This window comes from Electrophorus electricus, chromosome 13, assembly GCF_013358815.1.
Source record: "Electrophorus electricus isolate fEleEle1 chromosome 13, fEleEle1.pri, whole genome shotgun sequence".
Lineage (NCBI taxonomy): Eukaryota > Metazoa > Chordata > Actinopteri > Gymnotiformes > Gymnotidae > Electrophorus > Electrophorus electricus.
The window spans coordinates 11,826,753-11,850,597 of record NC_049547.1 but is presented as its reverse complement, the minus strand read 5'-3'; the positions used below and the strand labels follow the sequence as shown (position 1 = coordinate 11,850,597).

Genomic DNA, 23,845 nt, shown 5'->3' with positions numbered 1-23,845 from the left:
TTTAGAGCTGTCCTGGAAGAAAATACATTTGGGGCTAGACTCATATTTTGGGGGGATAGAGTGAATGAAAAGCTCAAATCTGTTATGTGAACTGTTTTAAAGGGTTTACATAATTAACTGAGTAAAGCTTTATCACTTAGAAAGTTTAATGCTTTGGGTGAACCACCTTTAGAAAATACATGTCATGTTGGTCAACTGCAGCAAATTCCCTTTGCAGCTAAGATACTAACTAGCTAGCTAACACAGGCATTGCCTGATAAATTCATGGGAGCTCATTACAAAGAAATACTGGACAGTGAAAACACGACTGTTCTCACAGCACAAATCAGAAGTGTTAATAGATTTATAATTTCACTATAAAGAAGTTACATTTAGTAGAAGGCAACATCACATATCAGGGAAAATGCTAACACCATCATATTCCCCTGACATGGGAGTTTGATGATGGCTCTGGCCAAACTCAAGAACAAAACAAGGAATAATTTGTAGACTAACATTATCAGACAATAAATCTATAAGAAAAATAAATGTAATTTTATGTCAGTGTAATTTGACAAGTACAATAAATGAATTCATTGCTGGAGTATATTCATATTAGTAAATTGATATTTCAGTTTACCAACTTTTGCACTCGCAGGACTCTCAGAAACGTGTGTAAGCACATTTCACTCTCAGAGTGTGTTTGAATAGTTTACTGAAACCCTCTTTTACTTGTTTTTTTTCTGATCCTGTAGGCATGTGGGTCCACATGAGCTACAGCTCATGATCAAAATAAAGCAACACAGATGGAAAACAAAGTTTTGGTTGACTATTTAGTATGAGGTCTGTGCTATATTTATTTCTGCTTGTTACTGTCAAAGACAACAGCAACATAATGGCACTGTGGTAAAACATGAAATATGGGTTCATAGCTAGTTAAAAAATATTCTGGGCTATAGGCCCAGAAGCCCTGCCCACGTGACACCCCTGTGTCCCCTCACCTCATGCTGATAAAAGAACAGCGTAAAGCATGCAAAGAAATAGTTTGTAATGACAGGGGAATACTGTAAAACTGTAACTGTGTATAGTGTGGGACCCTTAGTCAGTAACCCTTCCCTTCCCAGAACTGACTACTGAGTCACTGGGATTGAGTGTATTAGCAATTAAAGGTAAAATTTGAAAGGGTCATGGTTTTCTCACAATCCAGCGAGGCAGAACCAAACGTTTGGCGCATTTACTACAGTCCACTATACAAAAAGCAAAACCAAGAATACTGAGGAAACAACAGGTCAGGGAACCAGCAAACAATGCTACAGAAACAACACCGGGCACAAGTCCAACACCCCCTCACCCAAACCGTCCTGTGCAATAGGTCAGTACACAGGAAAACAGACCCAGAAGATAAACAGCTCAGTATTGCAGAGAGTAAGTACTAGCAAGACTATGTAGAGGAATAATGACCAGAGATGAGCATGAGCATATATGCAGTGGCTGATGAATACATGACGAGAACAGGTGAAGCAAATAACTAGCAGGGCTGTTGGTTAATGGGCTGGCAAATTAGACAGTGGGATGCCTATCTTAGAAGAGGTTGACCAAAATGTTTCAGGTTCCTTCTATAGCAGGTTATTTTTGGATAACAGTAGAAACCTATATAGGATATATACATTTATGTATGCCAGTCCTGTTGTCACAACAATTCATTCAACGCCACTAGATATGGCTCAGTACATAACATGTTACCATTAGTCAAACTCTGAGTCCAAAGGTTGTGCCAAATATGTGTGGATTACACAATTGATTTTAAAATGTATGGCAATCTATTAGTTTTTCCAGCTATAGATTATTAAGTGTACCTTATGAAGAGGGCAGTACATATACATCAATAGAAATCTTCTGTAGTCCTACTTTGCAAATATAGAGATAATTTTAAAGATTTCCACTGACTTCATGAGGAAAGGGCAGAGCTGCTAACCACTGATGACAATCTCTGGGAAATCAGGGAAGCATGCAGAGAAAGTATGTGCGGGAAAGGAACTTAAGATCATTATAAGACCCAGCAATGCTTCCTTTAATCCTTTGGCAATATGCCACAAAACTGGCACTTGTGCTGTTGCATAAACAGTGTGACCCCTGGCACTTGTTGTGCCTGCCACATGTAACTAAGTAGGACAGGCCAGCAAAGCCTTCTAGCTCTTATAAATGGAGACCACATCATGTATGTCCTGCACTGAGTCCATGTCATATATGTCCTACATGGAGCTCTACCATGTATATCCTACATGGAGTCCAGGTCATGTATGTCCTACACCTAACATTTATTCACTCTCCCATAACATTTAATGTCCCAGCCCCCTTGAAGTCAGGATAAATTTGACTTCAAGGACCAGGTTATTGCACACATTGGCTGTATTAGCCTTGATGAAGGATAATTACTACAGTGGTCTGAGCTGGATTGTTTAAACAAGTCCGGGAGAGAAGTTTTATGGTGATGTAGCAAGATGTAGCAAGGCAAGATAAAGCCTATAAGAGGTATGTTTTCCTATAAGCTAAGGGTAATTTCAGTCTCTGACTGATACATACTAAGTAAATAAAATGACTTGTGCTGTACATTGTTATAGATTAGGTCTAATTATGGTAAATGCAACTGTATCAGCCCTGTATTTTTTAAGTCAAGAGAAATGAAAGCAAGCACAAGGAAAGCACACACCAGTATCTAAGCAATCAAGTAAGCAGCTGTTTCTTCCCATGATGATTCAGAAGGTATTTAAAACACCTTTATCATAGCTACCACGTCATAGCTATGCTCAACCGTACTGCACAAAGTACAAACCATTCTCTAATATTGTTTACTGGTTAGAATTCTCTAATTCTAGTCAGTCTAACTGATGTGTTTTTGCAGGAGAGATATATTTAAAGGGCAAGAGGTCCATCAGCCATTGGTATGACAGTGTCCTGGTTTTGTGACAGACAAAGGTGGTAACTCAATTTACATTGTGCACTGACTCATAATGCTGTCGCATGAAACAGCATTGCAGTACAGTTCTACATTTCACAACATGCAACATGTAGGATGTTTCCAGGAATGAGGGACCTTTCATCTACCTCTGGCTCTAAGAATTAGGTGAAGACAAATGGATGCAGTGTTTTATATTGTGAGATGACAGTTAAATCACTGTAGTTTCTTCACATCTGACTGGTCATTTAGACATGAACTATAGTTGACTAGAGGAGGGAACAGAGAAATCAAGGGGAAATTGAAATTTATGTAACACTAGCTGTTTACAGTATACCCAGCAGAGTTAAGGTGGGTCTGAATCAACTCTTCACTAGCATAAATTTCACTGTGAACATCTTATCATGTACTATGACAACACAAATTGTCCTATATCATTTACTCATATAATGAAATTAACGTATGTATTTGGGGACATTAACTCTATGCTGTTAGTTATTCTGTTTGCCTACTTTGTACCCTATAGTGTAACGTCCAGAGTGCTGCATGGCGAGGAACAGGACGAACAGACTCCATCGACGTAGACGAACAGACTCCATCGACGTAGACGAACATTTATTATCATGCAACATTGGCACTTACATACACCGGCGACGATAAAAACAAACGCGGACGCTGACGCTGACAGTGTGAAAAACAGACACTAACACGTTTAACAGCAATGACATAAACAAAGGCAATGACCAACAAATATACACACACCAGCAGGGGTTTAGATACGTACAGACAATCACATTCAACCATGTGCAGGTGTGCGAACAAGGGAGGCGTGGTTACAAATAAAACGTGAAGTCGCACTGCATGCGGCGGGTTGTACCACGTAATCAGTGGGACTGAGAACAGTCCGCAACATATAGAAAGTAAACAATATTTAAATTAATTGTTTTTCCATGTTTCCATTCACTGGTGTAATGATGTTTAAACAGCTTCTGTGCTGTGAGTGTGTTCTGTATACTAGCTGTGGATGAAATATTATGATGCCTTTGACGTGATTTCTGTGGTACGTTTGCTGTATAAAGATTTGCGTTCCTCTCGTCATTGTCTTACTTCCACTAACAGAGCTGCTAAAACTGACTTTTGAGAGCAGGTTTAGAGTAGTGATTATATGCTATGAAGGTGTGTGTGTGTGTGTGTGTGTGTGTGTGTGTGTGTGTGTGTGCCCTTTCATGTAAAATGGAACATAGAAGTCTGAAAGATTACTGTTAGATGAGATTACTGTCACTAAGAATCAGGACAGTGGTCTCTCTTGCACACATTATGCCATGTATAAGCAGATAAAAAATGCATGTCAAGCGATGATCTTGATGACAATGAATGATGATTAACAAATGATCCTTTATCTTGGTCATCTGTTAATCATTTTTTTTGTCTTTATCTTCCTTTATCTTGATGATTTCTCCAGTATTAGTTGTATGATTCAACAGAGAGTGTTACTCTGAGAATAATAGAGAGTCCCTGGACTCGCACACTAAGCAGCTGTTAGCTGCAAGCCCACTTGCCATTGAAACTGTCACTGATATGTGCCTTACTACGTATCACCTACAAACTACACAGAGACCACATCTTCACTTTCCAGTGGGAAAGGAGAAGATGAGAGGAAGCACTATGAAAAATGGCCATGAAAAATATGACCTACTCTTTGGATCAATTTCAAATAAGGATAAGAAGGAAAGGGGTACTGGACCAATGGTGCAAAAAAAAAAAGGACAAGGACATTTAGTAGGACAGGCAGGTGGTGGCAGCTGCTGAAGATGGTCTTGGACAAATATAGCCTGATAGAACACATCTGATGTCCCATTAATGCAGAAAGTACTGAAGTGGACCAATATATTGAGTTTGCTTTACCTCAATACAGAAAGTATCCAATACACTGACCAATACATTGATTTACACATTGTGGCAGGTAACCCCACAGTGAATTTTGGAATCCAAAGATCTCTGCTAGAAAATCTAATTAAGCAAAGAGATCAATGATGGACGTGGAATAATCCGCTTATGTCTCCCTCGACAGCATCAGGGAAAAGCATTCAAAAGTGCTGACTCATTTCTTGAAGCATTTCCGGCAGGGAGCAAGAACATAAGGGACATGGACAAAATAACTTACAAACTGATTATTCGTGAAGAGATCTTTTCAAGGTCAGCTTGAAGGATACTGAAAGAGACTGCAATGAACAGTACACACGGGATGTGATAAAAGCAAAATGAACAGAAAGAACACTCTTGAACAGAAAATGATTTCCACTCAGAAAGATTTCCACTCATACATTTCCCCTCATGCAATGGATTGTACAACAGCAGACCAAAGTCTTTTGAACTAACATTGATTTTAAGATGTTTATCTTTGCTGTGATTCATCCTGAGTGTGATTTTGACTGAAGTGCTGTGCTTACTAACATCAGCTCCTGGCTGCTCAGCAACAGCTATATGCAGTACCCCTCTTTCCTGTCATATAACCACCTTAATGTGTTTCATGACATCATAAGTGAGAATTACCCACAAAGTGCTAAATGCTTGGGAATTTCCCTCCAGCTCTGGAATTTCCTTCCACAGATCTAATTTTAAGTTCATATTGTCCATAATGATAATGTTTCTGTAAACATGAGTAGAAAAACCTTTGGTTAGGTATAGTATGGGTTAGAGATCTGAAATACAGCATATAATTTGCCCACTGTGCAGAAAAGCCATCCAGGGTTGAATGGTAAATGGGCAGCACTGATATCTATCCTGTTTAGCAGGTGTTATCTGTAACAGCAGACCAGCTGCATTTGGAAATAAACAGGTTAACAGATCCTGAAGGGCATCTGAGGGAAATGGTGGTTGGAAGAAAGTCATGAGTATTGGGTCAGACCAAGACACCATCATTTCCTCCCATGCATTAAAGATACCCACAGTGTTTCATTAGACAGATTTGTGGTGTTTTATTAGACACATTTACATAAGTATCTGTGGTGCTGAGTGTCGAACTCTCTTTTCTCTGCATGTACCTGATCAATATTATTGTGGGTAGGAAAGAGGCCATGGAGCCCATTTCTATGGGTGTGGCCTGATGATGTAAGTGGTCTTAGCTCTAAATCTTGCCTGTAATCCTGAAAACCCTTGTCTAGTATAAATGGGAACTGTACAGTGTATGGCAGTGTGCTAGTCATTTCTGCATTTTCCCTGAGCTAACACCCATAGTTAAGCCTGATGAGGTGAGTAAAGTGTGACAGAGAAAATAAATCACACATTTGATTTTCTTTAATGAGTTAAATAGGCAGTTGAAGGTTATAATAACAAACTCTGAGGTGAAGGTAATCTGTGTGGTGCACAGAAATAGATGAGTCATTTTCTCCCATGTTAACATGTAAATGGCATCAAATTTGTTACATGGTTAATTTTGTTTACCTCTGAAGCAATACACAAATTGTGGAGGCAAATGGCAGGTTTTATTTTTCAGAAATGCTATGAGAAATGTAAAACAGAACAAACCCCACAGAGAAATTATGCAGAGTTTGATAGTAGCAACTCCAGCTAGGTTCAGTAGCTCTAGAAAGAGTTGCTGTCCTAGGCTAGGCTGAATGTGAAAGGCACATGTGGGTTTAAGCAACAAAGTAATAGCAACAAATGAAGTAATGAGAAGCAGGTGCATGTGATGATCAGTAACTAGGTGATTGGGAACAGGGAAGTGATCATGACGTGTGATTGGTGTTGGTGTGAATGGATGACTGGCTGAGTGCTAACAGTACCCATCTCCCCTGAGGGGCCATAGAAGGATGAGTGTGGTTGAAGGCAATTCAGTGTCAGGCTGGCTGGCTGGCTGGTGCCCAGCTTCTCTTCTCAGTTATGTGGAGATGTCCACCAAAGTTGTTGGGAGTCCAATAATACATTCACATTGTAGGCTGGAGCCCCCATAATACCCTGTGGAGATGTAGGGCTGGAGAGGGTGATGGCTTCATCCAGGGGACCTGTAGTGACTGACTTGAGAGAGGACACATGAAAGGTGGAGGACACCCATCTACTCACAGGCAGGTTGACCTGCTAGGTGACCTCATTGATTCTCTTTCTCTCTGATAGTATAATGTCCAAAGTACCTGGGGTTGACTTTTCTGCCTGGGCCCATCTGGCCATCCCTTGTGGCCACCCAAACATGACCACCTGGTTGGTAGACAGGAGTCTCTCCTCGCCATTTGTAAGTCTCTTGTAGCCCAGTGGAGGTGAAAGTGCATTTCTTTCCAGACTCCTTGGCTTTCCTGGAACCAGGACTGCACCCAGGGAGACCAGAGGCAGGTGGATTCCAAGGGTACAGCATAGGCCCATGTGATAAGGGTTGAGGGACACTCTAGAGGGACATTTGTGGCTCTGTGGATGGGGGTTGGTAAATGTGATTGTTCTATTACGAGCCCAGCTTATGGCCCCCAGGAAACAGGAGTGAGGCAGGATGGGCATGGCTTCAGGTTCAAATTGATGGGAGAGGGCATCAACTTTGGTATTTTTGGATATTGGCCAGTAGGTGATGACAAACTTGATGCAGGAGAACAACATTGACCATCTGGCCTATCGGGAGTTCAGACACTTGGCTGTCTGGATGTACTCCAAGTTTTTGTGGTCAGATATGACCATGAAAGGATGCTGGGTGCCCTCCAGACAGTGTCAGTATTATGACGATAAGTTTTCTAGCCTCAATTTTGTGGTTCTTCTGCATAGAGGACAGCTTTTCGAATAATAGACCACCAGTTTCAATTTGGGCCGGTCCTAAAGAACTGGGACAGTACTGTCCCACTCCTACAATGGATGCATCCACCTCCATAGTAAAGGGTTTAGTGGGATCTGGATGTGGTGGTGGTGAAAGCGCTTTTGACGGAGGAAGTCCACTCCAACTATGCCCATTTAACTTGAAGAAGGTCAGTGAGGGGATAGCTCATGGAGCTGAAGTTTCTGATGAATCTCTGGTAGAAGTTTGCAAACCTCAGAAAAAGCTGCAAGTCATGGCACACCTGGGGTTTCGGCCACAGGGTCCACCTTGCTAGTCTTCAAAATATGCTGGTCATATTAATTAAGTAGCCAAGGTAGTTAACCGCACCAAGATGTAACTCCCTTCTCCAGCTTACAGTACAATCTGTTACTAATTAGAGTGTGGAGATCCTCTGTGGATTTGATGGTCCAGGGATGGTGAGCAGATCAAGATGGTGTTGAGGTAAACAATGATGGATCTACCTAAGAACTCCATGAGGAGTTCTTAACTAAGAGGGCAAAAATACCCCAGTATGCCCTAGTAGCCTCAGCCCACCGTTTTTCATTATGAAGATGCTAACTGAGGCAGGCGAGGTGGAGGGGCATATGTAATCCTGAGACAGGGGCCCTTGGATATATTGCCCCATTACCTGGGTTTCCTGCTGTGTAAGGTGTAATACACCTTACAGCAGAGAGTACTGGCAGTCAGTATTGTGGTGAAGTGGAAGGTGGCTTGCCTTAACTGGACTAAAGACATTAGCCAGGTTGTGATAAAGCTGGGAGCATGAGAATCTTCTGAAGAACTCTTGATTGAGGTAAACCATGGAGCAGGGTAATGGACCGGATGCAGGGTGTGTGACAAAAGGGAGGCCACTTAGTGATTTGACTGTCAGGCCAGAAGATCAGGGGGTTGTGAATATGCAACAAAGGGAGTCCTAAAATGACATAATATTCCAGAGAGTAGGTAATTAGAGATATATGTTCATGTAGAGATCACTGGTGTGTAGGTGGTATTTGATGTGTTATGATGACCTTCCCCACTAGGCCTCCATCCAGTGCTTGCACAGATAGAGGAGACAGTAACGGCATTGCCGCCAAGCCGAGCTTGATAAGAAACCGTTGGTTGACCAGGTTCCTCCTCGCAACTCCAGAACTGACTAAGGCTGTAATGGAGAGAGAACTCATATGTGTAACAGCTGATTGCAACATGAACACCAAAAAAAAAAAAAAGCAGATGAAACACTGCTCACTTTCTGGGAAGATGTCTTACTCTGTGGAGTAAGGGGGACGAGGTCAAGCTGGGAGGCAGAGGTGCAACAGGGCTTTGGGTGGTGGAAAATGGCTTTGAGCTGCAGCACTCAGTAGTGACTATTTAGTCAAAAGAATGGTGCTATCAGGCCTTAGCTCTCCCTGTGAGTCGGCTGATGATAAATGCCATTTGGGCATGTTTGGGTGTAATAGGCTGGTAGGCAAAGTACAGTTCACAATATATAATAAAGCTTTCATGGCCTTCGAGATCAGCCAGTATTTGTTGCTGGTGACTAACCACCTCAGCTATGAAACTAACCACCTCAAAAACGTCAGAAACTAACCACCTCAGCTATGCTCCTTTGTTTGGCTTTGTATTCTGTAACATTTCAAACACAGTAGTGATTTGGTGATTTGGAAAACTGCACTGATTGTGACATGTGACTGGTGCTAGTGATTGATGCTGGTATGAATGGATGAATTTGCACTGCACTTGTATTTAAATATATGTGTATTTAAATTATTTATTTACAACAAGTGTCTCCTAATAGAAATGGCAGACAAAGTCATTTTTTGGACATTTTCTAAAAATAGAATCATACAGGTATGCAACAAAGGAAAAAAACTCTCCATCTATGGGTCACGCTTGTTTAAAACAATTAGCGTTTCACCGTACATAGCTTAGTTCTAGTAAAAACAGACGTTTTTTTCCAAGTCAAGAAATCTCTGCACTCATGTCCAAATTCTATTCTATTACCTACATTATTACATGTGTAAATACTAAAATAAATTTTATTACAGTCATATTCACATAATAGTAAAGTACCACTAGCTTCTTAGACCCTGAAAGGAATATGTTTTTATCAGTATTAAAGTCTCTCCTCCTCTCTCTCTACTTTCTTTGTCACCCTCAATAACGCCTGGGTGATGCGGGCTCGCCCTGTTTTGGTGATGAAGCAGTATAAGAGTGGGTCAGCCAGGCAGTTAAGGTTGGAAAGAGCTGCACTTATCTTATATAACAGGAAGAGCCATGCAGGAGGCCTGCAGTCCTCTATAACTGCCCTCAGTAGCATCATGACGTGGACTGGGCCGAAACAGAGGAAGAGGCTGAGAAGCACTGCCCCCAGTAGCTTAAACACTTGCCTGCGCTCAGGAAGGCCTGTGGCCTGGTTGGCCCTCACCTCTGTGCAGATCCTCTGATAGCAGAATGCCACGACCAGGGCAGGTAGCAGGAACCCCACAAAAAAACGGGCAATGTAGACCCTCTTTTGACTCTGGGTCAATGGGAAGACATCCAGGCACACTCCTGATAAACTATCATAGATGGCTTGCAGGGAAATAGTCATGTAATTGAATGTAATCGTGAAAGCCCACGCGATGGCACTGATAGCTGCCGCTGTGCTGGGTTTGCGCAGGAGAAGAAAGCTGAAGGGATGAACCACACCGAGGTAGCGGTCTATAGCGATGCAGCTTAGCAGCACAGTGCTGGTGTAGAAATTAGTGTAGAGGAGGAACACACACACAGCACACACAGTTCTGTCATGACGCCAGTAATCATAATAGGTAAACTCCATCCATATGGGCAAGCCTGCAATGAAGCAGAGGTCTGAGAAAGCCAGGTTAAACAGATAGACCCCCATCTCATTTTTCTGTTTGATGTGCCGATAGGAGACATACAATGAGAATGCATTGGAGGGAATACCAAATAGAATGACAACCAAATGGAGGATGAAGAAAAACAGCTTTTGAGGAAACTCAGAAGGATAGCAGTCTTGATCAGATGTGGTGAACACGGAAGTAGTAGGTGTTGCATTCATTTTCGTCCAGCTGAACAGATGAAAAAGCAAAAGCAAATCTGAATGAAGGTTAAATGAACAGGATAAATTGATTTGCCTCTATTTTGTTGCTTTTTGCCATATTTTCTGAAAAAAAGGTTCATGGTTGCTTAAAATACAGGATATATGCACTATACAGCCACAACACACACACACACACACACACACACACACACACACACACACACACACACACACACACACACACACACACACACAATGTAAATATTGTTGTATTTATATGACAAAGGGGATACTTTATTATGTACTCATTACTTGTGAATTGTGTACAATTAGAGTATAGTACATCTATTTTTATGCACAGTTTATCATCCACATTTTAGCCCATTGATTACTGATTACTGATCAGTTTCTGAGCATAGAACCACTGTTGTTTCTTGGACTGCAGATCCTCTGCAATCAGCACAGATACTGATATGTTAGTGTCAGGGTAGTAGATGCTGGACTAGTATAACTGGATCTGGCACAGCAGTGTTTTCTGGAATGTATTATTATTATTATTATTATTATTATTATTATTATTATTATGTATCACTGTTACAGCTGGGTTAAGAATGGTCCACCTGGCATTGATCTTGACGACAAGCATTTTAAAAACTAAGAACAGTACTGGCACAAACTGAATACAGAGTGCATTAACGACATAAAAATGCCACAAGGTTATATTACTCAGATTACCAGAGGTTAAACTTAAAATAAACTCACCAATAGTGCAGCCAAACTTTGAACTTCAATGTTTTAATAAAAAGAATTGTGAAAAAAGCTTAAATATTTTGTTTAAACTATCTAAACATGTCAACTGTCTTCTCCCCTCAAAAGACTGATTGTTCCGTGATAAAATAAGAGGCGTCAACTTCCCTTTTTTCTTTTTCGGCATAACCACAGACTGAAAAAGTGAGTTATGAAAGTAACAACGAATAGAAGAAGACAGTAGCTAGAACATGGCGTGTATTTCGATCCTTTGGCTTCTGTTGTTGCAACACATTGCACATGTAATTACAGCACTTTGATCTTGTATAGATCTGCCTTGTAGTCTTGACAGACCCAAAGCGTATGGAAAGTTTTGCCGCGGTAATGGAACCTTAGGGGAAAGGTGAAAAAACATGACATTATTTAATGCAATTCCGCGAATTCATCAGTTCAAACAGACAGAGATTAATATAATATTAATTCCGTTTATTTGGTTACACTGACACAAACTCTCCCTACTTAAACTTGAAAAGCTAGTGGAAAAGTATTAAACTACTCTTTATGTCCCATTTGTGAGATTTTGGTCAAAGACAAGTTATTAAGGAATATAACGTCTATACCTTTATGAAACTGACCTTTATTATTTGCAGAACAAACAAATTGCAGATTTTTAAAATGTTTAAAATAATTCAAAAAATTATTTCTCACAAATAATTTCTTTTCTTTTTTTTACAGTTTACAAATTTTAAAAATTATTATTGTTTTTTTGGAGAAAAGTTAATCCATGCCTCAACCTTAATTTTAAAGTAATTTTAACATAGCTTAATCTTCCATAAACACTAATGTCTGGTATGTTATGAGTCTAGTATGGGTTTAACAATAAACAGCATGACTGTAGCTACAGAGAAGGGTAACTGTTTACACATCTTACAAATAAAATTTCAGATGCATATAACATCTTGAGAATGTCCAAACTATACAAGGCACGATTGCTGACAAACATTTTTTTCTTTTTGTGTGTCATACCATTACAGTTTGTTTATGGATCCTCTTTAAATATGATACACATTATGGCAGTACAATATTACTTTTTTTATAGCCATATATAGCAACATACTTGTACTCTAGGTTAGGTTCTACAGTGTGACTGCTTTTATCTGATCACTCCGTTGGACATAGGTTGACACCACAGAACGCTGCAGGGTGGTAACCAGGGAACTAGCAGAACTTTTTCTCCTTCTATAGATGTCACTGACTTTCCTCTTGAAGTAGTGGCCTGTGCACACATACAACACTGGATTAAGGCAGCTGTTCAGAAATGCTAAGTATGTGGAAAACTGTGATCCGATGTCCAAGGCATGGTGCCACTTCCTCATGTCCAAGACTTGGAAACTACAAAGTACATCTAGGAAGGTTATTATGTGGAATGGACCCCAGCACACAAGGAACAATAGGGTGACAGCACACACCAGCATGGTGGCCTTCTGGTCATTTCCGTCTTGTGCATGAACAGTCTCTCTCCTTTGCTGAAGCGCCTTCACAATGCTATAGCTACAGAAGATGATAGCTAGGAGAGGCAAGGCAAAGCCCAGCAGGTTCAGCTGGAGGTCATGGGCCACTTTCCAGGAGTCAGAAGGGTAAATAATAATGCAGGCCACATTCTGCAAAGACTGGACATACTGCACTGTCCTGTACATTGCAGTGGTTATGCCCATGCACAGCCCAAACAGCCACAAACAAACACAAATGGCTTTTGCGTTGCGTCTCCTCCTTAGCCATCTTGCTTTGATGGTCAGCACTAGTGCGAGGTACCGGTCTACGTTCACCATCACTAGCATATAAATGCTAGTGTACATGTTGACAATGATGGAGAGGCTAACAGCCTTACATAGGAACTCTCCATATGCCCAGTAGAAGGAGTTGAGAATGTTCATGGCCCAGAATGGTAGGCAGGTCAGGAGAACCAGGTCAGCTAGAGCCAGGTTGCCCAGATAAATCTCAGGCACAGACCAGCGGCTTCTCTGCAGGAAGAACACTAATAGCACAAAAGCATTGCCCAAGATCCCTGTCAAACACACAATAAAGATATATGGGGGGATGATGGCATAAACTAGTTGCCAGTCTGATGAGTTGAACATCATCGAAGGAGAGTCAGGAGAATCTGTGGTATTTTGGAACTTCAAGGCTGCCATAGACACAAGCTGTTCTTGATCCATTCTTTGATGGAAAACAGCAAAGAGAACATTTAGAAATTACCTATTAAACATTTAATTAGAAATAAAGTTATTGGAGCATTAGCAAGCATTATTCTGCATCAGTTACACTGACAGATTTTTTTTTCATGAAGTAAGACTTTTAAAAAATCCATCAGTTTACTTACCTTGTAAACACGTTTTCCTTTTGCCTTCCGGAAAGCTTAAACAACCTCTAATAATTGAGACACAGTGTATGGCGTTGGGGTTTTACAGATGTGACGCTCTCTCTGATGCAGCAAGCAGAGAGCAGGCTGCTTTATTTGGAAAGCTGCATTCCTCCACTCCCACAAGTCTCAAGTGCTATATCTTGTTTATAACTCAGTCTTTACGCCCTCTTCACAAACTTCGTCACAGTACATTATGAAACAGCAGTAGTAATACACTAAAGAAAAATAAGAAAAGGATTTGTGGATCTAAAGATTTACATTGATGTACTTTTGTAGAACAAACTGTAAGATGGGCCATACATATACATATTTTTTATAGAAACTTAAAGAAGATAGAAACTTAACGTTAGAAAGAAACTTAAATCCTTTTGGAATGCTTTATTCTAGAGAAAGGTAAAACCATATAAAACAAAATATCCATCAAAAGAATGTTTATTTTATAGATATTACAGATTATTGCAAAAATTATTTAAAAAAGTAAAACAGGTTTAAAATAGTCAGTCTTTAATCACAAAGTAGTAGTTTAGAGTTTAGATTTAAAATTGAATCAGAAATACAGTAAAACCAACTGTGCTAGTATTTATGACATGTCAAGGTGACAGTGCTGAATGCATATGTAATATATGACGACATAATCCAATTCCTGTTTATGTACTGTGCACATTCACTGGGAAATACAACCACACAACAGCAGAGGTCACTGTGCAATCATGTTAAGCGCTCACACGCTTGAAGACTTCATGCATCTTAAACTTGAATGGATTTTATAAGCATGATAAGGACCCCTACTTCCACAGTTCAACATCTGTACTAACAAACTTTTCACCCTTTGCCTGAAGTGTTTTCCTATGATGACATATAGAAATGGGTTAAGAGAGCTGTTACTGTAGCCAAGGTAAGTGGCCAGCTGAGTGCCTATGTCCAGACTGTTGGTCCAGAGACAGCCAGAGATGACATTAAAATAATAAAGTGTGTCTAGAAACATGAAAATCTGAAAAGGCAACCAGCAGACGATAAAAACACAAAGGACCACAAGCACCAGGATTGCAGCTCTTCTCTCTACATTCACAACTGAACACCTCCTCACCTGCTTGTCACTGAGGGCAATGATGATGTGGTAGGTGCAGTAGGAGACCAGTGGCACAGGGATCAGGAAGCCCACCATGTTGACGGTGATGTTGTATCGTAGCCTCCAGCCATCATGGGGGTAAGCCAGGTAGCATGCCTGTGTCTCCAGCTCAGGGAAGAAGTGCACCGATCGAAACAGCAGGGCTGGGAGGCTGAGCATGAAGCCCATAAGCCAGACTGCTGCACAGGCAGCCTTGGCCTGAGTGGTCCTTCTCCACCTGCCCATGGACATGGGCCTCGCCAGGGCCCAGTAGCGGTCCAGGCTGACCAAGGTGAGGAATAGTACACTGCAGTAGTAGTTCATACCAATTATGAAGTTGACCAGTTGACACATGGGCTCCCCAAATGACCAGTTGAACTTGTTAACAATGGTGATGACCCAGAAGGGAAGGCAGCCCACCATGAGCAGGTCAGCAGCGGCCAGATTCCCCAGGTACATATCGGCCACGGAGCAGTGGCTCCTTTGGATGCAGAACACGGAGAGGACGAAGCCATTGCCAATAATACCCAAGACACAGATGGCTGACATATAGGCTGGCTGTAAGGAGTAGACCCACTCCCAGGCCTCTGTGTGGTTACAATCCAGCAGCTCGCTGCCTGAGTGTTCCATGGATGGACCTGCGGTTGCATTCAGAAACATCAAGAAGACTCTTTCTGGGAACAGATATTTGTGTGCTAAACCAGGCGATTACAGTTTGCGCAAAGAACCAAGAAAAAAGGTGGTGTGTGATCTGTAGATGGAAAGAAATGAAAGATGATGGAGCTGTGTAATGTGGACAAGAGCATGCCAAAAAGTGAGTGGAGGATAGACAGGAGAGGGAGGCACCCTCTTTTTATCTGAGGGAGGCCAAATGTTACATGCGGTTGCCAATGGAGCTTGAGAGCTCTTAAATAAACTCTGCCGTGATGAACATGAAATGGAGGCAACAGATGGCCGATCTTATCTGCCTGACTTCACTCTGGGATAACTGCTCACCTCCCTGTGCCATGCACTTCTTATGCTTGTGGCAGGATGATGTATTTTTTGATAAATCAAGGATCATGTGATATGCCTTAAAGATTTTACTTTTTCTTGTCTGAATACAGCAATATTAGTTATATCAGTGTACTGCCTGTTCTATAAGTAACAACTACTTAGAGTAGTGAGCCGCTGCTAGAGTGTTTTAGAATGGTGACTGCTGTCCCATATATATGCTGATTTCTATTTATCCGCTACCAGAAACAGCTGTTCTGGGTCCATCTGTTTTGCTGCGATATAAACATCTGATTCTTCATAGACTGTATCTCAAATCCTATGGCCCTTTCTAGGCCTAGGTATTAAACTTCAGAGGTATTATTTTCAAAGTACAGTTAAAAAACTAAAAAGTAGTTATAAAGAAAGTTCTTTATTGAAAGCAAATGAAAGTGACTACCAGTTGTTTTCAGCATCCCAGTACCCACCCACAGACGATGGTAAGGGCTCGTGTAGTGCCAGGCTAGGGGACTGTGGTCACACGGGGGTGTGCTGCTCACCACTGTCTGCTTTGACAGCATGTCTCGCCAGAGTGCAAGCTCTGGGAAAACACATGATTTAGGAAACTGTTATTCACAAGCCACACCAAAAAAAAACCTGGCTCATGTCACAACTGGAAAGTCTGTGATACATTGTTCAATTTGACCCAACCGTTTCCCAACCATTTTTCTTTTAAAGTAAATTCTGGAAAAATCATTTCAGAGCCTTGGGATGACTCAGTGTCTGTAAAACTTATTTTTGGTCTTGTTTACAGGCACTAGTCTAGTTTTAACACTGTATCTTACATGAAACACCACCACTGAAATAATCTGATAATATTTACATCTTAATTATCTCTGTCTGGCCCACAGTAATTGGTAATTGATAATAGTACACTGTACTTTGTTAACTCTTGATCTTGTATATCAGTTCTGTGTAGCATTGCAGTTCATACCACATAGTACACATAAGTAAGTACACTAGAAATTGGATAGTATTATTTATTTCTGAACCTCTGTATTTACAAAATAATAATAGCTACTGAACATTAATAATTCTGAGAATGTATATTTTAATATATTACATTGTGTAAACACTGACAGTCATGGATTTTATGTCCTAACAGCATGTATAAAATCTTATTCAGCATAATAGAACATGACCAACTATATGAGCAAAGCCTTGTATTACCTGTGTTTAATAACTTTTATAGCATGTCCTCAGTGTAATCTTTTATCATGTAAATGTTTTTAGAGTTGATGATGTTTGTGATTGTGTAAAACCACTAAATATATTCTTTTGGTGGCAAATTTGCTCAAAAATTTCTTTCACTTTTTTTCTGAAGTTTTTCCCAACTATTACATAGAGAATGGGATTGAGCACACTATTGCTTAATGCCAAGTAGGTGAATATCTGGTTACAGATGTCCAGAACATTGTGGAGCACACATCCACCGAGTACCTTGAGTCGTAACAGGATATCTAGCAGAGTTATCAGGTGGAAAGGAACCCAGCACACCAAGAAGGCCAAAAGAACAGCCAGCACCAGCACTGTGGCCTTCTTTTCTGTGTTTACTGCATTGAACCTGTCCGTCACCTGCCCCTGCAGTGCACGTATGATCTTCCACGTGCAATAAGAGATGACAGACACAGGGATGATGAAGCCCAGCACGATGAGCAGAATGTCGCAGGCCAGCTCCACTACGCGACTGGGATAGTTCAGAATGCAGGCAGAGACCCTGTACTCTGACATGTGCTTCACTGTCCTGAAGTTGAGGGTTGGGATGCTGAGGAGGACTCCCAGACTCCACACAGCTAAGCAGCTGAGCTTGGCATACCAGGGTCGCCGTATGTGGCCATGGGACAATGTATGCACCAGAGCCACATAGCGGTCAGCGCTCACCAGTACCAGGAAGTAGATGCTGCAGTACATGTTCATACTGGCGCACATGTTGACCAGCCGGCACATCACGGAGCCAAACTGCCACTCGAAGCTATTGGCCACATTGAGGGCCCAGAATGGCAGGGAAAACATCAGGAGGAGGTCTGCTGCTGCCAGGTTTCCCAGGTATATCTCTGCCACTGTGCAAGCTTTCTTATGTAGGCAAAAGACCAACAGGACAAACACATTTCCCATTATTCCTAACACACAGATAACAAACATGTACACTGGCTGCATGGTGTACAGCCAATCCCATGCTTCTGAATCAGGGCAATCGCTATTATTAGTAAAATTGAACAGCGAGATGGAAGATGTAGGTACTGGGTTTTCTGGCTCCATTTGGTGGGCTGGGAAAAGATTGAAGGTGAGAAAATTTAGCTACCATTTTAGTTACATTTCTACTAAACACAGACTTATAATTGTGAATTAAACATTATTGAAGGGGATCTAAATTCAGAAACCTCTTTTCAAATCGTGTTTTTCTTATGTCATTCATAATTATAGAGTAATTTATCCTGATCTTCCAAGTAATCTCATTGGCATGTTCTGGAGAGGAAAAATTGTTAACAATAATGAGAAACATGCAGAAGGAAGGAGATGGAGTGGTACCAAGCTACAAGCATACAGTGCAGAGCTGGCAATTTTTGACCCCACTGTGACCCCTTAACAAGCAGCAGTAATCAGCTAAACGTGGTTCTTATGTACTGAAACAGTTTGAGTGCAAGATTAATTTTTTGGTAAATTACCTAAGACTGTCTAAATATATTTCATTTGGTACATGTAAATTTGCTTAAGAGACTCATCACCTTCAATGTTTTTTGAGATCTTAAATAAATAAATACATAAATAAATTAATGTAACTTCAGACTAACAAGAAATTACATATGACTTGTATTCCATATCACTGGATGATATGATATGGCCAAACTACCTGGCCCACAACTTCTACATTCACTAAACATGAATTCAGATTTGAAAGGTTTTAAAAGGAATTATGTACTGTTTAGATTCCAATACAATTAATATACAACCAAATTGTATGGTTTAGATTTTTCTTAGCATTTTTATAAACCTATACTGTTGTAAATGGAACTTTAATGTAATATACTGATCCGCTGTAATTAGATATGTCTTCCTAAACTGTTACAGCTAAACATGGAATATACCAACATGGAATATACCAACATGGAATAGATTAAACTCAGAGCCGCTTTTCATGTTATGCCTGTAGTTAATAATAACCAGATGCCTTTCTCCAATCTAAATTATCTCATTGAAATGCCATAGCAGCTCATGATATTATCCAAAATTCTATAAAATATCTGCATGTACCGTACTGAAAGCAAGTCAGTTCAGATGTTCATCACACTTTTATATATCTTTGTTATGTTGGGCTTTATACATTCACCAACATTCCACCAAAACAGAATTAGATATCTACCAACACTGTGGTTCATTGAAATTTTTGTGAGGTCTTAAATTGTAGATTCTCTTCATATTGCCTTGAATTTGTAAATAAATGTCAAAGTATAACAGTTAAACTATACATAGATTAGGCTACAATAGCAACAGAATAGATTCGAAGATACATTAAAAACTAAAATACACTTTTGAATGATAAATTTTTTATTGTGGTTAATGTCTCCTACGACATGCTTTTCTATTAAGGCTATGCGAGGCACAAAAGCTGTACATACCTTTTAAAGACAGATTTCTGAGAAAATAAATCCAGATGTGTTGGTTTCCTCTCTGGATCTCTTTCCTCTCTAATGTGTACACCACACGGACCTACTATATAACATGGCAAGATGGACCTTAATGTGATGTCATTCCAAAGTGAGGCGGTTTCTTCCCTCCTCTCCTTCTTTCTCCCCTTTTTTAATGACTCATGGCTTACTAGGTCAAACAGGAAAAAAACCAAAGATAAATATATACACAATATTTATCTTAATATCTGCATTTCTTCACTTTATTTGCGAGTCTTGACAGAATAATTGCTTAATGTCTTATGTAAGTGCTTTGAAGTCATGACACTATAAAAGTGTTTAGATATCCACCAACATTCCAGATGTGAGAAGAAAAATAGGGTTGTTGTGACCTTAAATGGAAGAAACCTCCTTTTATTGCCTCCTTTATGTGCAAATTTGTGAAAAACAATCTTTGTACCAATTGAAGTAATTATATTATTTACACTAATATGATAAAAAGATATATGTCGATATAGAAACTGTGCTGTGATATTGATATATAAAACTGAGACTATTCTCAGGAAACACTCTGAATGGACACACACTTCTCTCACCAAGATTTACTGATATCAGAAATCCCAGCCCTGGTTCCACTCAACAGTGCTGTTAAGAGTATTTTCTTTATTTATGTAGCATCTGGACCCAACCACGACTACGCCACTCTCAAATGAGGGTTGAGAGCAATCTATGCTCTTGAATGTACTCACAAGGAAAGAGATATTAAGCACTAAGGATGAATCCTTCCTCCTCACAAGACTTCAATTAAAAGATCAGATAGCAGAGAAGCAAGAAAGTGTCTTTATTAGTTAATTTAATAAAAGCTGAAACATAAGTAAAAAAACAGCTCAACTGTGATTTATTTGCATTGTCCAAATTTCAAAAGTGTATAATGTTTGTACAATTTACAACAGTTCCTAAGCGTACAAGGGATACCCACTGAAGCCTTAAACTAAACACTCCAATCACAGTGACACCAACAAGCCAATAACAAATAAATGAGATAAACAACAAATCAAAAGAAAATACACAGAAAAAAACACCAATACACAGCACTCCTACATATCAGTGGGCTCCACCACCATCGGCAAGGGAAAATGCTAAACTAAACTGTAAAAGATTAACTATAATCTCAGGCCTTAGAAAGCAGGCCTTAGAAAGACACAAACAAAACCCAGAAAATATTAGAAGACCAAAAAACAAACAAAAAAACAAAACAAAAAACAAACAAACAAAAGAATTGTATCACAAAACAATATTACAAAAACAATATTACAAAACAGTGGCTAGTGCTAAGCTGCCATGCATCCCTGGAAAAAGGAAAAAGAACTATTAGAACCTCCAAACATTTTACCACCTCAGGCAATTACCTATGCCACTATAATGCATCCCATACTGAAATAGCTATCTGCCCCTACCTTACACGCAATTTATCATCTGGACACCCTCCCAGCATCCCGGGATCACCAATACAGTCAGGAATGCTCTAAATAAATAAAAATAAACAAAAATGTACTCATTAAGCTCTGCCATTTTTCACCTGAACAATAATACATTTCCATAGAAACAACAATCAGATTAAAATTTAAAAGAAAGACTGATTGTCTGAGGTCTTTCACGGTTCTCCCAATCGCTATAATTACCAAACAAGATCTTATTATTTGAACTAATACTACAATAAAAAAGTACACAACATATGTGAGCACTTAATAACCTCTGATTTCAGTTGCCTCAATGGCAGAAATATGGGTTAAAACATCAAGCAAACCTTCTGTGATGAAGTTTACCTTCACTTCCACACAGGCAGGCCAGAAAAAGACAAAACAATCTAAAACAAATGCGGCACCCAATTTTAATTTCAATCAGACTTCGTCCTCTTTTCTAACAAGCTGATTTTCTAACAAGCTGAGTTAAAAAAAACACAAGAATGCCAAACTCACCATGTTCTCCCTTACATGCACACATCGTGAATTATAAACTCAAAATTACCCATAGGTGAATTTAAAGCAACAGACACACAATGTTACTACCAACACTGCTGGGTACTAATGCCCCATGGTACACCTGCTTTTCTACAGTCCCTTTTAACTCCTACCCATTACATTTATCCCTGCCCTCAAAAGTCACTGTCCTGGTGACTACCAGACAGATCTAATCCCAAGGTCTAAATAAGATTGAGATTGAGAGCATTTTACTACAGAATGAGCTGTAGCTCTCCCCTCCCCTGCCAGGGATCTCACTGTAGACTGGGGCAGGTGAAAGGCTTAGAATGTTGTCCTGCAGTGGCCAGTGTAGAGCATCACAACCTTTCACTAATAGGCACTCTATCTACCAACTGCTCAATTAACCCTGAGTCAACTGCCTCTGCAACTGCCCCTGGCAGCCTGCAACTCTACTCCTCCAGTTTGCCAAATAAAAATTACTCCATCAACATCTTCCAATGAAGTCAACTCATCTTCAGATGCTGCAGATTCTGGAATTTCAGCCTAGAGTTCTAACACATCATTGCTGACTGGAATTTACACACAACCAGGCTCACTTGGAAGTGGCCTCAATTCCTCTCTATGTAGAACTTTCTCTATTGCATCGCAAGCATACTGTATCTTATTGCACCCTGGAGATGACTCTTGAGAAGTACCACAGTACCTGGAGAGAGAATACGCAATGGGATAGAATGATGATGTCTCCAATCTGTTTCTATACATCTTCATATACTCTGGCCAACTGCTCTTTAAGAGACTGGTCTTCAGTCTTCAATCTTCTGAAGTTCACACATCACTCCACTGCTGCACTCCCTTCATTGGCTTCCAGTAGCCACTTGCATCATATTTAAAACCTTGAAGCTTGCCTACAACACCAAAAATGGACATACAAGATGTCAATGGTCAAAGCCTGATCTGTACCTTGAGAACTTCAAACCTCAAGTATGGTTCAGTTTGAAAACAAGCATCGAGACTACTCTCTGTCCTGGCTCCTACATGGTGGAACGAACTTCTGCTTGCTGTCCAGACAGCAGAGTCCCTTGCAGTCTTCAAATGCAGACTGAGGACACATCTATTTGTGGAATATTTAAATGACCACTGACCCTGCTCCTATGTTGACTAACTGAAAGTAATACTTGTTTATTGCACTTTTTATTGTCTGAGATAGAGCTTATGTATTTGGCACTTCTAGGCATCTGCATTAATCCCTGCATTTCAACAGTATTTTAGTTCATTGGTGTATTTGACTCTAACCTACTGTACTGTACTGGCTAGGATGTATTCTATGAATAAATGAAAAGCACTTTTGCAATTCGCTCTGGATAAAAGCGTCTGCTAAATGCCGTAAATGTATCATTTAAATACATCAGCAATTCCTATTTACTCTACAAGGATGACAGGCTGTTTGAAAATTCAGCAAGGCCAACTGAGCTGCCCATGTTTGTTCAATTGCTCCCAATCTTGGGGTTTGAAGATAGCACAGGGGATTATTTCAGTATATACTGTAAATTTAGCTCCCAAAATATATGATCTGAACTTCTCAGTTACTGCCCACTTTAAGGCAAACAGTTCCAACTACAGTGCACTACAATTTGACATATTCCTTTCAGATGGCCTCAACCCTCTCCTCAACCCTCTTGATCCTGGGCCAAAATAGCTCCCAGACCTAAATGGCTAGCATCAAATTCCAAAATGAATGGTTTGGAGAAATCAGCAAAAGGAAAAACTGGTGCAGAGATAATTTTTTGTTTAAAGGTCATAAAAGATTGCTCACAATTCAGATCCCAATGATCTTGAAATGGGGAAGGGCCTGTTTGGGCTGCAGTTTTGGAACCAGCCTGCATATTTAGCATATTTTGCAAATCCGGCTATAAATTGATGGTAGTAGGAATCAAAACAAAGAAAAGAATGTAACTGAGTAACCTTTGTTGGAACCCTCCATTCTTCAACAGCCTTAACCTTGTTAGGATCCATAGACACCCCCTGTGTGGAGATAACATTCCCAACTCAACCTCTGTTTGAAAAAAGTAGCACTTGATGAGCTTCATTTTCAGTCCATGTTGTAGATGCGCCAGGACCAGCTCAAGTCTTTCGAGATGTTCTTTGACAGAAGTTGAAAAAAACAACAACATCATTT

At 40.2% G+C, this 23,845-nt stretch overlaps 3 protein-coding genes and 1 long non-coding RNA gene across 7 annotated transcripts; all 4 read right to left on the bottom strand.

Moving 5' to 3' along the window:
- Positions 1 to 6,286: 6,286 nt before the first annotated feature.
- LOC113572639 (psychosine receptor-like) lies at positions 6,287 to 11,644 on the bottom strand. Of its 3 annotated transcripts, none has more exons than XR_004776762.1 (3): positions 11,515 to 11,644; positions 8,738 to 10,780; positions 6,287 to 8,640 (listed from the first exon to the last, which is right to left on the bottom strand). XR_004776762.1 is itself a non-coding variant. In XM_027002375.2 (2 exons), the coding sequence occupies exon 2, from the start codon at positions 10,768 to 10,770 to the stop codon at positions 9,823 to 9,825; it is 948 nt and encodes a 315-aa protein (XP_026858176.2). In that variant the 5' UTR covers positions 10,771 to 10,780; positions 11,515 to 11,644; the 3' UTR covers positions 6,287 to 9,822. The 3 variants fall into 3 exon arrangements, 1 of the variants encoding a protein (XP_026858176.2); XR_004776763.1 differs by having other exon boundaries at positions 6,941 to 6,952; positions 7,066 to 10,780; XM_027002375.2 differs by having other exon boundaries at positions 6,287 to 10,780.
- A 272-nt stretch (positions 11,645 to 11,916) lies between these two features.
- bdkrb1 (bradykinin receptor B1) lies at positions 11,917 to 13,952 on the bottom strand. Its single transcript, XM_027002454.2, has 2 exons — positions 13,880 to 13,952; positions 11,917 to 13,716 (listed from the first exon to the last, which is right to left on the bottom strand). The coding sequence occupies exon 2, from the start codon at positions 13,713 to 13,715 to the stop codon at positions 12,636 to 12,638; it is 1,080 nt and encodes a 359-aa protein (XP_026858255.1). The 5' UTR covers position 13,716; positions 13,880 to 13,952; the 3' UTR covers positions 11,917 to 12,635.
- A 488-nt stretch (positions 13,953 to 14,440) lies between these two features.
- LOC113572638 (B2 bradykinin receptor) lies at positions 14,441 to 19,800 on the bottom strand. 2 transcript variants are annotated; one of them, XM_027002374.2, is made up of 2 exons: positions 19,679 to 19,800; positions 14,441 to 15,667 (listed from the first exon to the last, which is right to left on the bottom strand). In XM_027002374.2, exon 2 carries the CDS (start codon positions 15,657 to 15,659, stop codon positions 14,643 to 14,645), a length of 1,017 nt encoding a protein of 338 aa, XP_026858175.2. In that variant the 5' UTR covers positions 15,660 to 15,667; positions 19,679 to 19,800; the 3' UTR covers positions 14,441 to 14,642. The 2 variants fall into 2 exon arrangements, with proteins under 2 accessions (XP_026858175.2, XP_026858174.2); XM_027002373.2 differs by lacking the exon at positions 14,441 to 15,667 and adding an exon at positions 17,027 to 18,328.
- A 710-nt stretch (positions 19,801 to 20,510) lies between these two features.
- LOC113572700 lies at positions 20,511 to 21,945 on the bottom strand. The gene is made up of 3 exons (XR_003410149.2): positions 21,667 to 21,945; positions 21,145 to 21,212; positions 20,511 to 21,036 (listed from the first exon to the last, which is right to left on the bottom strand). It is a non-coding gene; the product is annotated as an uncharacterized LOC113572700 (long non-coding RNA).
- Between the last annotated feature and the right edge of the window lie 1,900 nt (positions 21,946 to 23,845).